General features: G+C 40.4%; 2 protein-coding genes across 2 annotated transcripts; both read left to right on the top strand.

Moving 5' to 3' along the window:
- The first annotated feature begins 386 nt into the window (after positions 1–386).
- etfb (electron transfer flavoprotein subunit beta) lies at positions 387–8631 on the top strand. Its single transcript, XM_038710823.1, has 7 exons — positions 387–545; positions 1935–2093; positions 3986–4144; positions 4373–4435; positions 4910–5068; positions 5288–5503; positions 7975–8631. Exons 1-6 carry the CDS (start codon positions 492–494, stop codon positions 5456–5458), a joined length of 765 nt encoding a protein of 254 aa, XP_038566751.1. The 5' UTR covers positions 387–491; the 3' UTR covers positions 5459–5503; positions 7975–8631.
- Positions 8632–9745: 1114 nt separating this feature from the next.
- On the top strand, positions 9746–16066 carry vsig10l (V-set and immunoglobulin domain containing 10 like). Its single transcript, XM_038712448.1, is given in 13 exon segments — positions 9746–9764; positions 10080–10150; positions 10152–10410; positions 10602–10874; positions 11009–11275; positions 11506–11748; positions 12061–12339; positions 13468–13560; positions 13909–14133; positions 14242–14364; positions 14463–14503; positions 14764–14850; positions 14947–16066. Coding segments are annotated over 13 exon segments (2055 nt in total). The 3' UTR covers positions 15022–16066.
- The last annotated feature ends 528 nt before the right edge of the window (positions 16067–16594 follow it).

Here is a 16594-nt window from a genome sequence, read left to right as displayed (position 1 = left end):
TCAAGTGACTTGATCCTCATTTATTTGCCCTGAACTTTCCCCCACATAAAGCGGAACGTTTCTTCTTCGGGTTTTGTTTAGGGCAAAAAAACGAAGAGCACCACTTTATCTATGCAGGGGATTGGTTGAAATTCCCACTGTTTGAGGAGTTTAAACAATGACAATCGACAGCGACATTAAACGGGATTTAAGACGCTTTGCCAAAAATCTTAAATTAAGTTGTGGTTATTCATTCACTGAAACAACGGCACCAACTGACATTTCGTTGAATTAAAGAACGGCTTCAATTGCGTTTCAGCCAATCAGTGCAGGGAGCGTTCAATTAGGTCTGCTTCTCATTGGCTGGAATGGTGGGCGGTCCTTTCAACCGCCTTCCCTGGATTCACCCTGAAATCAGTCCGACCTCTCCTCCTTGAGTGAAGGTCCATTGCGGTGACTCTGTTACGTTAGCAGTCTTCTGACTTACTGCCTAGGTAAACGCTTCAGCTACAATGTCTGGTCGTGTTCTTGTTGGAGTCAAGCGTGTCATTGACTACGCCGTTAAGGTAACGTTAATATTCTTCGCACGTCCCCCCCCGCGCTCTCTTATTTGACTTTGTGTTCGGCTAGCTAACGTTAGCCTGCTGACGCCAGCTGGCTGTGGCACAAGAGCAAAGAGCACAACTAACTGTTTACACATTTGACAGATAACGTTAACCAGTCAGTCTACAGCTGAACTCACAATGTCATTTTACAGGATGCAGTATGATGAGACGTCTAGATTATTGTTAGAAACACTGTATTTGGCTTCTTGCTCGTTACCTGAATAGCTTTCTGGCAGCTGTTTTCAAGTTGTGTAACCTAAAGTTAGTGCCTGGCTGAACAATTTGCACACTCCCTTTAGAATCAATTTAAGGGCTTCCCAATCCTACACTAGCATATTGACACCCCTGTCTAAATACATTTGTGTCTTTTTGGTCTGCAACTGTTTTTCATGGTTCCCTTAAGTCTGTTTTCTTAGTCTCTTAGTTCTGTTTTAGGGAAATCTTAAAGCTACATTTTACAATGCAAATAGCCATAGGCAGGCAATAGTATACTTCCAACTTTGTGGCTACAGTTTGGGGAAGACCCTCTTCTGTTTTAACATTACTCTGTCCCTGTGACAAAGCCAGGACCATGACAAAACGTTTTTCCACTTTGTTGTGGATGAACTTGACTTGCACAGAGTCCTGACCTCAAATTCCTTTGGTATGAATTGGAATACGAGCCATGCCCTATCGCCCAACATAAGCACCACCGCTGAGCTGACTATTGCTCTTGCAACAACGACTTTAAGACTCCCATCACAACAGTTGTGTAGTCTGAACAGCACAGCGATCTGCTGACGATCTGACTGCAGGATCAAATCCCTGCACACCAGACCCTTTTTCCAGATTACAAGTTTGATATATAAAAAAAGGAGGGCTCAGTCATCCACTAATCTGAAGGTCAATGGTTCCATCCCCGGCTCCTCCAGTCTGCATGTCAATGTGTCCTCGAGCAAAATACTGACCTCCAAATTGCCTGAATGTTAGTTCCATTTTGATGTGCACATTGCATGGTATCTATTGTTAAGCGTTTTGAATGGTCTGACGACTAGAAAGGTGCTTTTATAAGTGCAGTCTATTTACCAAAATACCATGAGTGGAAGTTTTTATGTCATTTTTGCTATAGTAAACCAATGCAGAACAATCAAAGAGGAGATGGAGCTCATCTAAAACTGAACATATTAAACACATGTCATATTTTGCCAGCGACAAGGTTTTATGTCTTGCCTTTTCACCTTTTTAGACACTTTGCCGGCTCACTGCCTGTGTGAGTGCCTGACATTTTGCCCTAGAATCCAGGCTATCTGGGTTGTTTGTCATCTGGCACCCCCTGTAGTGACTCTGTCCTGCGGCCTTCTTCCCTGTCAGATTCGCGTGAAGCCGGACAACAGTGGCGTGGTGACGGATGGTGTGAAGCACTCAATGAATCCCTTCTGTGAGATTGCTGTGGAGGAGGCGGTCAAGCTAAAGGAGAAGAAGCTTATTAAGGAGGTTGTGGCTGTCAGCTGCGGGCCGCAGCAAGCACAGGTGGTGAGATGGGGCCAGACTCTGCACCCCTGCCTTGTTAACCAATTTCCTTGAGAAATACAGTGTGGTGTGGAAGTTTGCCTACTTTTGGAAGGGTTCTTTCTAGCAGTTTCAGACTTTTAATTTAATTTTCTGTACACAAAACCAGAGTGCAGGCCTGGCCTATAATTTCTTATCTAATTTAAATATATTGTTGGAATCCCATGTGTGTAAACTGAGAATAGTCACAGCAACCAGTGATGTATAACCAGGATTTCGGGTCCATAATGTTTAATAGCCATACTGTAATTAATCAGGGCAAAGTTCAGGAGCGAGTCAATGTGAGAAATTAAGTTTTACGCATGGATGAATATAAAAAGTAGTTACAGTTGCATTTATTAATATGAAGATAAATGTGGTGTACATTGGAGGCCCTACTACATGCGTTTTAATCCTTTTGGGTAACATATTTTAATTCGGGAGCAGCAACACCCAATTATATTAAAGAGGTGGTATTATGCTTTTTGGCTTTTCCCCTCTCCTTTTATTGAGTTATATCTCTTTTTTGTGCATGTAACAGGTTTGCAAAGTGAAAAAGCCCAAAGGGAGTTCCCATCTCCCACAGAAAGCTCTGCTCTGAACTGCTTGAAAACGGCTCGTTTGTAGTCCAGCCCTTCACTTCCTTTACTTGTGACGTCACAATGAAAACGCATCATAAAGCTTGCCAAGCGGCTAGCGGGTTCAGGCACGGCCTCAAACCAAGCTAGTCTGAGCGGAGGCCCTTTGGCTCGACTCGCCTTTGTTTGGTTTTCCATTGTAGAAATTTTGTACCTGTACCTGATTCCAGCTACTTTTTTTTTTTCGTATGACTTCACCTCCGTCGAGGTTCCAAGCCAGCTGAGGGACACTAAAATGTGACGTGAAAACACGACAGACTGCTGATTGGTCAGAGAGAATCACTATTCACTGCATCATCATTGCGTGAACCAGACAGAGGCCAGCAACAGAAAGTTTTATATTTTACAGTTTTCGTATTGGAATTTCATCACTAAATCCACTTCTGAGAAGTTTTGAGGTGAGAAATCAACTGTGTAGATTTCGAATATAGACAGGGGCGTGTGAGGCCAGCCAGCCGCCCGCTCACAGAGCCCTCTGCTCCCGCCGTCACACAGACCGCTGCAGCAACAACGGCAGAGGAAAACACAGCTGGAAGGTTTTTATACAGCTTATCTGTCTTTACATTCTGAGGAATGTTGAAATGTTTTAACTTAAAAAAGAGAAAGATGTGTGGATCGCTGGTGTGTGTGTCGCATTGAACATTACGTTGCGGCAGTTGTGTGTGTGGCGTCGCTATGACAACAAGCTACGTACTATCTGCAACGGAAAACAGAACAGGGCCGAATAGAGTCGAGTCTATTGATTTGCGCTATGGTAGCGTTTTTCGGCAAGGCAGCATAGATCGTCAGAACACCGGCAACAGTTCAATGTTTAGTCCTGATGGTAAGATGTGGAACAATGATGCTGTGGACTTGAGTAACTTATACCATCTGTTAGGTTACGGTCGCAGTCTGAAGCGGCTTTGATTTGGATCACACAATCTTGTTTCTTACAACCCGCCCTTCTCTGCTTCTGATTAGCTAGTAGTTCTTACCTGGGAACTGCGCATGTGCAACTCTCAACAAAGATTTTGTACAAGTAAGATGCATCACTCTGTAGCTCAAAAGCGGAGCGTACAACGGTGAAAAGAGGAGCTGCAGCAATGTGCAGTATGAGACAAATATGGTGTTTTTTGAAAATTAAACCATGTAAAACTGTTCTGGTACAGCCCCTAATTAAGATTTTGAACCTGAAAATGAGCATAATACCACCTCTTTAATGCCCCCTAATAAGTTCTGTATTTGTCTCTCACTTAGGAGACCATCCGTACTGCTCTTGCCATGGGAGCAGATCGTGGCATTCATGTGGAAGTGACTGGGAAAGACTATGAAACCCTGGGACCTCTGCAGGTCTCCAAGATCATGGCTGCTTTGGCCAAGAAGGAGGACGCTCAACTTGTTATCCTTGGAAAACAGGTTCAAACAAATCACGATTAAGTTCACTCAAGTTCCGTTCAATTCAAAGGGCTTGATTGACATGAAAGTTTCAAGAACAGTGTTGCCAAAGCATCAAAATATAATTTGTCCAAGTATTTGGCCAGCCTCGTTAACAATCAGATCATACCTCCTGCTCTCAAACTGTGATGAATACTCAGGTCTTGCATTACTGTTACCATCATTAAATGACTTGTGTTGCTGTCATAGGCCATCGATGATGACTGCAATCAGACTGGCCAGATGACAGCAGCTTTACTGGACTGGCCTCAGGTGAGTTCTAACTTTAATGCAGTTATTGGTATGGACCTAGCAAACATAGATAACAGCCTAAAATGCTCTGACTCCTAAGGGTCTGTATTACTGGAAGTCAGTTTCTATTTTTCTCATTTGTCTTTAGTGTGTCAAATGTGTGAGGTAGCAGTGCTGATGTCAGGCTAAGCCTCTGCCCAGCCATGTCAAAGTTAGCAGAGACTAAAGTTTTCAGTCAGTAAGCGCTAAAGTAATCCTGCACAGTTCAGCATAGTAGGTTAAAGGCTGCTTGGACAGTTGAGGTGAAGTTCTACTGGCCAATAGATGGAGCACATATCTCACATCATTTAAGATGCAGTTACCCAGGATTAGTTACAATTAAAGTGTAGTTACTTATGAACAGTTTCACTATTTTCCAGATGGTCTGTTTTGACAATAGTGCTTATTGTTTGTGTATTTAATTGTATGAATTTGTACTGTGTCTTCATATTGCAGGGTACCTTTGCATCAGAGGTGTCACTGGAAGGAGACAAGGTTAAAGTGGTGAGAGAAATTGATGGTGGCCTGGAAACTATTAGGATCAACACACCGGCAGTGGTTACCGCAGACCTTCGACTCAACACCCCCAGATACGCCACCCTACCTAACATCATGGTAGGTAGCAGAGACAAGAGGCCAGAAGATGGCATGAAATAGTCTTGTTTGTATTCAAAAAATTAAACCGTAAAATAAGGGCATGCAGCCTATTTAAGTAAATATATACAAAACTTTGATTCTATGCAGTATTCCCTTTTCATAATTGTTAGATGGACTGTCTGTTGTTGCAAAATAGTACAGAATCTGTGTATTCCCCTTCTGTGTTTCAACTTTCAGAAAGCCAAGAAAAAGAAGATAGCTAACATGAAGCCTGCAGACTTAGGAGTAGCGCTCACATCACAGTTGGAGGTGTTGAGAGTGGATGAGCCCCCACAGAGACAGGCAGGGATGAAGGTCGAGACGGTGGCTGATCTGGTGGCCAAACTGAAGGAGGCAGGGAGGATATAGAGGCTTTAGGAGCATAAGCAGGGGAGTACAGAACTTAGCAGAAAGGTGAGTATCACTGTATCGGCCAGCGTAGAGCCTGACCGAAACTAACTGAATATATCAATACACGTATTTAGCAAGGATCCAGTAGTATCAAACAATTTGCAATGATTTGTAAATATGTACTTTATTATATCAGCCTGGGCTACGACAAACAATTATTATTATTAATAGTTTAATCCAGACATTGTAAGAAAAAATAGGAAAATGTCAGTCAACAGTTTTCAGTACAAAATTGTGTCAGATGTCCTGATTTGTCCAACCAACAACGAGTAATAGATTTTCAATTTACAATGAAAAAGAACTGGAAAAAAAGTAGCAAATTGCCACATAAAAGAAGCTCAAACCAAATTATGTTTGGTGTTTTTGCGTAGAAAATTACATTTTGTGGCATGGTTGTCTTAACCCCTAAGTCATGGGGGTGCTCCGATAATCGAAATAGTTGCAGATTCATTTTCTGTCAACTGACCAATTGATTATTAACTAATCGTTGCAACTATAATGTCAGGTGATTAGAGGATATACAGTGGGTACGGAAAGTATTCAGACCCCATTACATTTTTCCACTCTGTTGCATTGCAGCCATTTTCCAAAAATCAAAATTCATTTTATTTCTCATTAATGTACGCTCAGCACCCCATCTTGACAAAAAAAAACAAATGTAGAAATTTATGCAAATTTATTAAAAAAAGAAACTGAAATATCACATGGTCATAAGTATTCAGACCCTTTGCTCAGTATTGAGTAGAAGCACCCTTTAGTACAGCCATGAGTCTTCTTGGGAATGATGCAACAAGTTTGTCACACCTGGATTTCGGGATCCTCTGCCATTCTTTCTTGCAGATCCTCTCCAGTTCCGTCAGGTTGGATGGTGAACAGTGGTAGACAGCCATTTTCAGGTCTCTCCAGAGATGCTCAATTGGGTTTAGGTCAGGACTCTGGCTGGGCCAGTCAAGAATGGTCACAGAATTGTTCCGAAGCCGCTCCTTTGTTATTTTAGCGGTGTGCTTAGGGTGATTGTCTTGTTAGAAGGTGAAACTTCAGCCCAGTCTGAGGTCCTGAGCACTCTGGATGAGGTTTTCTTCCAAGATATCTCTGTACTTGGCTGCATTCATCTTTCCTTCAATTGCAACCAGTGTCCTGTCCCTGCAGCTGAAAAACACCCCCACAGCATGATGCTGCCACCACCATGTTTCACTGTTGAGACTGTATTGGACAGGTGATGAGCAGTGCCTGGTTTTCTCCACACATACCGCTTAGAATTAAGGCCAAAAAGTTCTATCTTGGTCTCATCAGACCAGAGAATCTTATTTCTCATAGTCTGGGAGTCCTTCATGTGTTTTTTTGGCAAACTCCATGCGGGCTTTCATGTGTCTTGCACTGAGGAGAGGCTTCCGTCGGGCCACTCTGCCATAAAGCCCCGACTGGTGGATTGCTGCAGTGATGGTTGACTTACTACAACTTTCTCCCATCTCCCGACTGCATCTCTGGAGCTCAGCCACAGTGACCTTTGGGTTCTTCTTTACCTCTCTCACCAAGGCTCTTCTCCCACGATTGTTCAGTTTGGCCGGACGGCCAGCTCTAGGAAGAGTTCTGGTCGTCCTAAACTTCTTCCATTTAAGGATTATGGAGGCCACTGTGCTCTTAGGAACCTTGAGTACTGCAGAAATTGTTTTGTAACCTTGGCCAGATCTGTGCCTTGCTACAATTCTGTCTCTGAGCTCTTCAGGCAGTTCCTTCGACCTCATGATTCTCATTTGCTCTGACATGCACTGTGAGCTGTAAGGTCTTATATAGACAGGTGTGTGGCTTTCCTAATCAAGTCCAATCAGTATAATTACACACAGCAGGACTCCAATGAAGGTGTAGAACCAACTCAAGGAGGATCAGAAGAAATACACATGAGTGAGTGTCACAGCAAAGGGTCTGAATATTTATGACCATGTGATATTTCAGTTTTTCTTTTTTAATAAATTTGCATACATTTCTACATTTCTGTTTTTTTCTGTCAAGATGGGGTGCTGAGTGTACATTACTGAGAAATAAAATGAACTTTTTTTGATTTTTGGAAAATGGCTGCAATTAAAAAAAATTGTGAAAAATTTAAAGGGGTCTGAATACTTTCCGTACCCACTGTAGATATATGTACAGGATGTTGGGAGGTCGGGACTCTGTACTAGCTGAGCTACACGCACATTATTCTTGATAAACCTACTTCTGCCTCTTGATTATGACTTGATACATTGCTGCATGCAGAGACGAGCATGTAGAGTTACCTTTTGTGATGAATGATAGAATTGCTTGCTTGGAATATTAATGTTATATCCTTTATATCACCATCCACTCATTGTTAAAAAACAAATTACTTGCTTTGACAAAGAGTATTATGTGTGTTGTGGTGACGGAAGCAAAACTAATTAAAGATATTAAGTTTTTATTAAGAATTACATATCTACATTCTCCTTTTCTCCTTGCAGGACTAATAATTGGACTGTATTGCATAAGCTCACCCGGAAGACTATATGTATCCGTCTAGCTCCTCTGTTTGAGACTGTAACTCCTGAGGTTATGCTTGAAGAGAGTGACAAGAGGACTACTGAGAAACACTGTCCTGCAGCAAACCCAGACAACCCCAAAAGGATATCTAGTCTTTTAACTTACACAGGTGATTCATCTGTATCACAGGCTACTAATCTAACTTTAGACAAGCAGTCTTTATGCAATAATTAAAACCCATAAACTTCCCATCATTGATGGTGCTGTTTGAATTGCACTGTACATCAAAGCCACCTGTACGATGCGTTTCACCAACAGTTGCTTGACTCAGCTGTTTAATCTTGTATATCTGTAGTCACACATGTTAAGAGGTACAGTTTTTGTAAATGATATATGTAAATATGGACCTGAACATGTTGAGGATTATGACCTTCAAGATTAGCATCATGTCTACTGGTAATTTGTATAGTTGTGTAATTCTATCTAGATTTCAGGACTGCCTAGGCGGTGTCTCTCAGTATGAGCAAGGGAAGATTATCATAAATAACAATTTTACCATAAGCGCCTCAAATCTGTGTTGATTGTACAGAACATTACCATGACAATAAAGCTACCAGTTGTTTTCGTTTATAAATACACTGTCACTGTTCTTTTGGTATTTCTTTTGTTTTGAAACTACAGTAACAATTTCTCAAAGATAATGTAGTCTGAAAGTAAGGATACATTGCAGCATTCGAACTTTTATGATTGGGACTGTGCAGGAGTCCTTTTTACTGTCATTTACAACACACTGAATCTTTCCAGGACAGTAAGAACCAATGCAGTGACTTTGTTAACACAAAAAAGATAGATAACAAATTGTGTTGGTAAGACCGGGTGATTTATTGGATCAACTGGTGAATTATTGCTAAAGCAGTGTTCTTACTGTATAACATCTATTATTATATTTGTTGGTGTCAAGGAAGCCATTTACACCCGGGTTGAGAAGCCTTCGCTTAAATAGGGCACATGATGATAAGTGCCCATGGTGATTTCATTTTTAATGCAGTTATGCGATGGGGTCTCTGTCCTAGGACCTATTTTGCCACTGCCCTTAGGCTGTCGACTTTACAAATGGTATTCATATTAAGTCTTGTTAATTCCTGTTTGTAGTTTACGTTTTATCTGTCTGTGCAGGTTCTTAGTCATCCAGGTCATAGTTACCCAAAGAAGGTTAAGGGCAATTGGACTTGGTTGAAGATACTAGAAGACGTTTCGTCCCTGAAAGAATAACGCTAATTCAGTTCTGACTGACAGGTAGGGAAACTCAGCCATTTAACCTCTGTGGGATCATTAGGTTCGTCGATACCGCTGGTTCGTTAGTGCTCCTGGCTGTTGTAACGACAGTCGTTATGGTCGTTGGGACTACCCTAGGCCAAGTAGAAGAAGTCATTTTAACGAAAGAGAAATAGGCTACAATAGTAGGCTACTGGTATGTGAAATGACATGAGGGGCGCGGTCTCGCGCGCGCAGTCAAGGCTTTGAATCAGCACAGGTGAGCCAAGTTAGTGGCGCGCCCTGCTGACAGCTGCAGCTAAAGAGCACGCCGGAGGATACACAGGCAGTTCAGCCACTGCTGTCCAAGCACTTTTCTTGCTTGTAATTGTATGTGCTGGGAATATCAGCAGTCTCTTTACTTTGTAAAAAGGTTCTCGGGTTGCCTACTCCTGATGTCCTGAGCAGGCTACTCCGGTGCCGTCCTGTTTCGTTAAAATGACGTGGCTGGATGCATGTGGGAGATTAATCGCAGTTTTTCTGGCCTTTTTACTTAAATTGACTTTTCAAGGTAAGATTAAAAACTAAAATCCAGGTTTAAGTTTTCAAACTTGACGCAACATTGATCACTTTTGTTTAGGATTTTCCTTGAACCATGGTCATTCTATTTGTTCTTATTTAAATAGGATCAAACATGCACTATAAGCATACGGTATTCACTTGCCACCTATCAGCAGTTATTGCATAAACGGCTCTCATCCGTTTCTAAATTTAGAGAATTGTAAAATTAATATTTCCTCTTTAAACTAATCACTTGGCTCCACACTGACAGGTGCATACTGTAAACTGGAGGTTTCCCCTGCTGGTCCTGCTCCGGTGAATGCTATATCTGGCAGCAATGTGGACTCTGGCTGTGTCCTTCAGTGGTGCCCATGACCCAGTGGTTACCTGGTTTATGAAAGATTTACCTGTCCTTACATGGACTATTAACTCGCCCTCTCCTCCAGACATAGCCAAAAACTACAGCAAGGTGCTCAGGATTGCCCCACATGGATCCCTTACCTTTGTAAATGTTTCGCTTGGCTATACCAGTAACTACACCATTGAAATTACAAAGTCTGGACTGGGAAAAGCCTCGACCACTTTCACACTGAAAGTATTTGGTGAGTACTTGACTGAGCTCTGATTTTGTGGATGTGCTGTTGTGGGGTTTGGATTTAATGGCGGCTTAAACCTATTAGCCATCTTAATCAGACATTACAGTGTCATTTTGGTGCATTTGAAAGGAGAGGTATAATAGCCATGATAAGTACCTCATCAACCTGTTCCATTACTTTTTTTTTTTTTTACACAGAAAACATCCAGAATGTGATTTTGAGTGCACAGACTGATTTTGCTCAAGAGGGAACTGACCGGTTAACCCTGCAATATAGCATGCTGCAAGGAGTGGTCGAGGAACAGATGTGGTTCTTCAATGGCATAGAGATAAATACTAACTCGCATTACTTGTTGGAGCAACAGAGCCTGGTGATTCTCAAGCCAAACCGAAGCGACACAGGACAGTACACGGTGTTACTAAAGAACCCCTTCAACAGTGTGACAACTGACATTAATGTAACTGTGCTGTGTAAGATATAACTTTGAAATTCTTCTTCAATGCATCCATTTTGAGTGAGCATTGTCTTTCTAATGTCCTGTCTCTGTTTGTATCCTCATTTTCTTTAAACTCTCTTCTATTCCTCTATTCTTTGTGGTCTGTAGATGGACCAGATGAGCCGATACTCGAGGCCTATCCAGCTCAGCCTTTCTATATATCAGGAGACTATCTGAGTCTCTCCTGCCAGGCCGAGGGATTCCCACAGCCGACTGTTGAGTGGGTCTTTGGTGGTCAGACCCTTTCTGGTTCCCACAGAGGAGTCCTAAATCTCACATATGTACAGACCACTCAAGGAGGTGTTTATACATGCACACTGCTCAATGAGCAGACCAAACAGCAACGACGAAAGAACATGACTTTAAATGTTTATGGTGTGTGAAATGCATGAGTTTCAGCTTTCTGGTTTGTGTCTGTATCTGATAGGATTCACCATCTAATTTACAGGAATTTGTCTTCAATCCTCAATTTGTCTTACAAATTATGATTTGGTCATGCCAGGAAAGACAAAATACTGTTTAAATTCTAAAAAATATATGCAAGTATGGACTCAAATGTGCATGAATGGTTCACTTTAATAATGTCTGATTTTCTCTTTGGACAGAGAGGCCGTTGGACAATCCAATGTGCTCTGTGCATTCGGTGAATAATGTCGATCTGCAGTACGAGTGTTGGTGGTTGGGGGGAACCCCACAGGCCAAACTTTCTTTCCCAGCACTAAGCAACACCAGCAGTGGAGCGGAGACCTTCAGCCTGACCTTCACCGCCTCAGATAACCTCAATGGGAAAACGGTCACTTGCGTGGCAGACCACCCAATTGAACAGAACATGTGCAATATCACTGCAAGTAAGTTTTTGATTTTTAAATAATTAGCAATTAATAATAATAACTGAAGTTTATGTAGCACCTTTCAAGATACCCAAGGCAGCTTAAACGGGGGCGGTTATGAGAGTTGTGTTTAGGGAGTGAAAGTGTCGGTGAAGAGGTGTGCTTTGAGATGCTTTTAAAACTTTGCCCAAGGAGGAAGCAGTGCAGATCTCCATTTATCAGTCCAATGGATTTGAAAATGCTCAACAATCTGAGAAAGCAAAAAGTCTGCATAATATGCATTAGTGACTGCAGTAGCTAACCCCAAACAAAACCATATTTTTTCTCCAGGGAGTCCAATGGATGTCCTGCCAGCTGTGAGTACAACAGTTGACTCTGAAGGCAAAATAGTGGTCACTATCTACTGTGTCAGTGACGCCTCGCCTGTGGCTGTGGTGTCATGGTCCAAAGACAGCGAGGCTGTCACCAGCGGGACAACATACCACATCAGCAGTGACACCACACAGTTCAAGATTCGTGATTACAATATCAGCAACTTTCTCCTCCATAACTACACTTGCACTTGCCACAACCCACTGGGCAGCCATGGAAGGGAAATTCAGCTAAGAGGTATAGAATTGCACTTGTTGGTTTGTTGGTTGCCTTTCATCATTAAGCAGAGGTGGAAAATAACGAGTACCTGATTGCACAAAACCACTAAAAGGTTGCCCTTTTAGTCTCATAAAATCACCTTAAGGATTTCTTCAGGGAGTTTCCTTTCTCCTTATCTCTTTTCCTGCTGTCACGATAATATTTCAGTATGTCTTCATTACTTCATCTATGACTCGTTCAAGATTTCTTGCAATGATTTAGTCAGTTGATAAATCTTCAGCTTGTGTGCATCTGTTATCACTTGGTTCAATTCTTCGAGGAGAACAGCATTGACATCGTCTGTCCAGTTTGTTCTTATCTTTTTGTATTCTCTTTGTTGTCCATTTTGGAGAAGCTAGCTAACACTGACAATAATGCTATCAAGTAACGTTAAAGGATATGAGTGAAGTGTAATCAAGGTAAATGAAGTGTACATATGCTTTATTATGACAATAACTAATAGTATAGTCTTTGTATTAACTGTTAGTAATCGATTTGAGTTTTGGGCTGTTGGTCAGACAAAACAAACAATTTTAGATGTCACTTTGGGCTTTAGGAAATTGAGATAGGCATCTTTCTGTATTTTCTGACATTTGTAGACCAAACTTTGAATTTATTAATTGAGAAAACAATTAGCATATTAAGAGAAATTATTGTTAAATGCAGCTCACCTTCAGAGTACTTTTTTATATTCACTTTTCATCATATGCTTTATGTTGTTGAAAGAAATATGTATGTTTAATATGACATATGGAAAAACCTTTATTGTAACAGTGTGTGTGTGTGTGTGTATGAGATATATAGAGATATAGATATATAATTTTATTTTAACATTGTTGCATTTATACTTAACCACATATTTTGCTTATGTCTAGTTATGTTTTTGTGCCATTTTAAAATACTGCAAAGATTCTGTTGCATTCAGCTTCTAACTTTGAGTACTAATAGCATTACCAGAGTAAAAGGAAACAGTGGGCTCTCAGAAAGAGCTAAGTACCTGAGGTTGCTCTTTTCCTTTAAACAAAGCTCTCCATTCTTGGTATACCCTCACCCCCCTCTCCTGCCCTCTCTTGATCTCCCTCTCGCTCACAGTCCCTCTCTTTCCAGGACCGTCCATCTCAAATTCCAGTTTGTTCCCTAATCAAAATGGAACCATCGCCACATTGATGTGGGAGGTCCCGCCTACCTCTGTTGTTACAGGTAAAATGGTAATTAAATCTAGGAAGGCAGCTCTGGAAAACTCCAGGTTGATTTGACAAGAATATCTCTTAAAACCACCACACACCTGTATTGTTTTAAATTTGTACATCTCAGCAGAACCCTCAGGAATAATGCCGTACAGTTTTGAAAACCAAACAATACAGAAGATAGGGGTGTAAATATAATGTGACGTATGAGCCTCTAGATGAGTAGCGCTGTTTTTTGTGACTAAATATTTTATGGACAAAAGTACTGAGAAAAACAAATGTCAGGTTTTGTTATGCCTCCTCCTCTGTCTGTTTGTATGTACATAGTATAACAGTAATGTTTCCATGTGCTTTCTCAAAGGGTTTGACATCCAAATGAAAGGACCAGATCTCCTGAGCAAAGATGGATATGGCACCCAAACTAGAGTCAGCTCTAACAAATTCCACACCATCCAGCAGAGACCTGGCTCAGACAGGAGCACAGACATCTTTGATCTTGATCCCATGTCGACGTATATGTTTCGAATCATCCCCAAAGCTAGAATGACTGAAGGAGAGCCATCTGAGGTCCAAATAATTGGTCCAGGTATGGCAAAGTGTCAAGATTGTCTGTGTTTTTAAAGCATTGTATTTCTTATCACAGAGTTAGTGATGGTGAAACAGCAGTAAAATCATTGCTTACTGTTTGTCCTAGTGAGCCTAGATGAAGGGCTGCGTGGCCCTGCCATTGCAGCTGGAATCCCCTCCAGCCTTCTCTTGCTGCTCCTGCTGGGCGGCTTCATCTTCCTCTGTGTCTACTGCAACAAGAACAAAAGGAGTAAGTATGCTTGTTGAACACCAAATCTGGATAAAGTCTTAAAACATGGTAATACATATTTGACTCTTTATTTTATTTTATGTTGTGGTGTTTTTTAGGACCGCAGACAAGATATCCAGTGTGCAGAGCAGTTGAGAAGGTTAGAATCACTTCACCGCCCTACATAATAAATGTTCATATAGATATATATAGAGATATAGATAGAGATAGAGAGATATAGAGATATTGATATAGATATATAGAGAGATAGATAGATATAGATAGATAGATATATATAGAGAGAGAGACAGACAGACAGAGGTATGGCAGCTGCCATACATTGTATTCATTTACTTGCTGAACAATGAATTCTGCCTCCTGTTGCGGTGTTTGGTTTAGTTTCTTTCTTTTCACTCACAGGCAGTCACAACCCAAATAGATACAACTCCTCGTAACCTGCTGTCAGGAGGGCTGGTGTCTGCACCTGATTACAACATGTTACAGCAGGTAGCCTTTCTAATCAAACATACCTAGGTGGAAGATTAGACTACTTACTTTTGTTGATTTTACAGTCAATCAGCTGGTTTGTCTGTTTTCTTTCAGACTCCCTCTGAGAGATCAGTGACACTCCCCACCTTTGTCCCCCCACCACCTGTCAGAGTTGCTACAACTGTTTAAAGCATTTCTTTTTGGAGTTTAATGTATATATTTAAATGTATGCAATTTTTATTTATTTTATCATTATTTAATCTGTGTGATACATTTATTTCAGTGGAGATAGATATTTTTTTTTTTTTAAATCACTTCTGTATAACCTGCAACTGTAACAATTAATTAGGCAAACTCGGGCCTCATGATCCTGAGTGGATGAAACAACAATCTGACAACAAGTTGAAAAAGAACCAGGGTAGATATACTGCAGAGTTGATTAGGGAATGAATTGCAGGTGTGTGTGATGAATCAGGAGCCAGTATCAAGAGTAGTACGGGGAAAACGACACTATGGGGAAAACACAAAACAATGCTACTTAAAAACTCTGATTTATTATAAATAAATACTGTTACACAATAACAAAGTATAAGCCATGCCTGGAAATGTATTTAGCTATATGGACATATACTTTACAAGTTCAGAATATTTCTCACACAGCTGTAACCATGCTGTTCTCATGTCGTTTGCTCAGTATATTATTAGAAAATAATGTGCACTTACACATAAAAACTTATTTTTGTTCTTCTTGGTAATGTATTTTTAGCTTTAGTTTATAGTATTTTAGGGCTGCAATTAATCTTTTTTTGATCAATTGGAAAATAAATGTGGAATCAATTACTCTGTAAAATGTAAAAGACAAATTAACAGTTCATGTTACATAGTCTAATAACACTCATGTTATAAAATTGATAAAAACAAGGAATTCGTTGTACTTGTCAACCATGTCCCTAGTATTTATACTTGATCAGTGACTAAAATAGTTTCATTATTATTATTATTATTATTATAACAAGAAGAAGAAGAAGAAAAAGAAATTGTTGTCTGCCAATTGAATAATTGTTTCATCACAGAGGTGTCCATATTTGTTGTATGTTGCATGTTTTTAAATTGTAGTTTTACCATCTTTCATTTGACACAATCTGTTAAATCCCAACATACCTACAGGAATACCTACACCTACATGCGCTTTTGAAGCAGGTATGTTCCAATAAAGAAATTCATTAATACATGCTTAATCTGCTAGACTGCACCCTATATACTCAGCATATGTTAACTAAGCAAATGGGTTAAAGACACTGATGGGGATGAAAATTCCTTTCAGTCAACAATAATCATGACTTGGCAGAGATGTTTTGTGTCCAGATGTTGATTTTTGTATTATAAGGTAATCTTCAGATTATTCCTTAAATAATTCCCTGACAGTTCAGTGCCTGTAGGATTTTATATATACAGCAGGATTAAGTTTCATATTGTATGTTGTTGTGACAAAGGGACAAGATTGGTGTGACAACACATGGAAAAGGCAGTGACAGTGCAGAAAACACTGGATCAAGTGACATTCATTTTTTTTTATGTTATAGTATTAAATTACAATTGAATGTGAAGAATATGGAAAGATGTCTACACTTCAAATGCACTACTTCATTATTTCAAGCTTAGAATAATAAGTATCATATATTATCAAAACATTTACGTTTTCTTATGCTTCTCCTAATGAAACAGATAATGACCATGGGCTTTCCAGATGACCTCACTTCCT

This window comes from Micropterus salmoides, unplaced genomic scaffold (assembly GCF_014851395.1).
Source record: "Micropterus salmoides isolate LMB-PRFRI ecotype aquatic unplaced genomic scaffold, ASM1485139v1 Ms_hic_scaffold_11, whole genome shotgun sequence".
Taxonomy (NCBI): Eukaryota; Metazoa; Chordata; class Actinopteri; order Centrarchiformes; family Centrarchidae; genus Micropterus; species Micropterus salmoides.
This window is presented reverse-complemented; position numbering and strand designations above follow the sequence as displayed.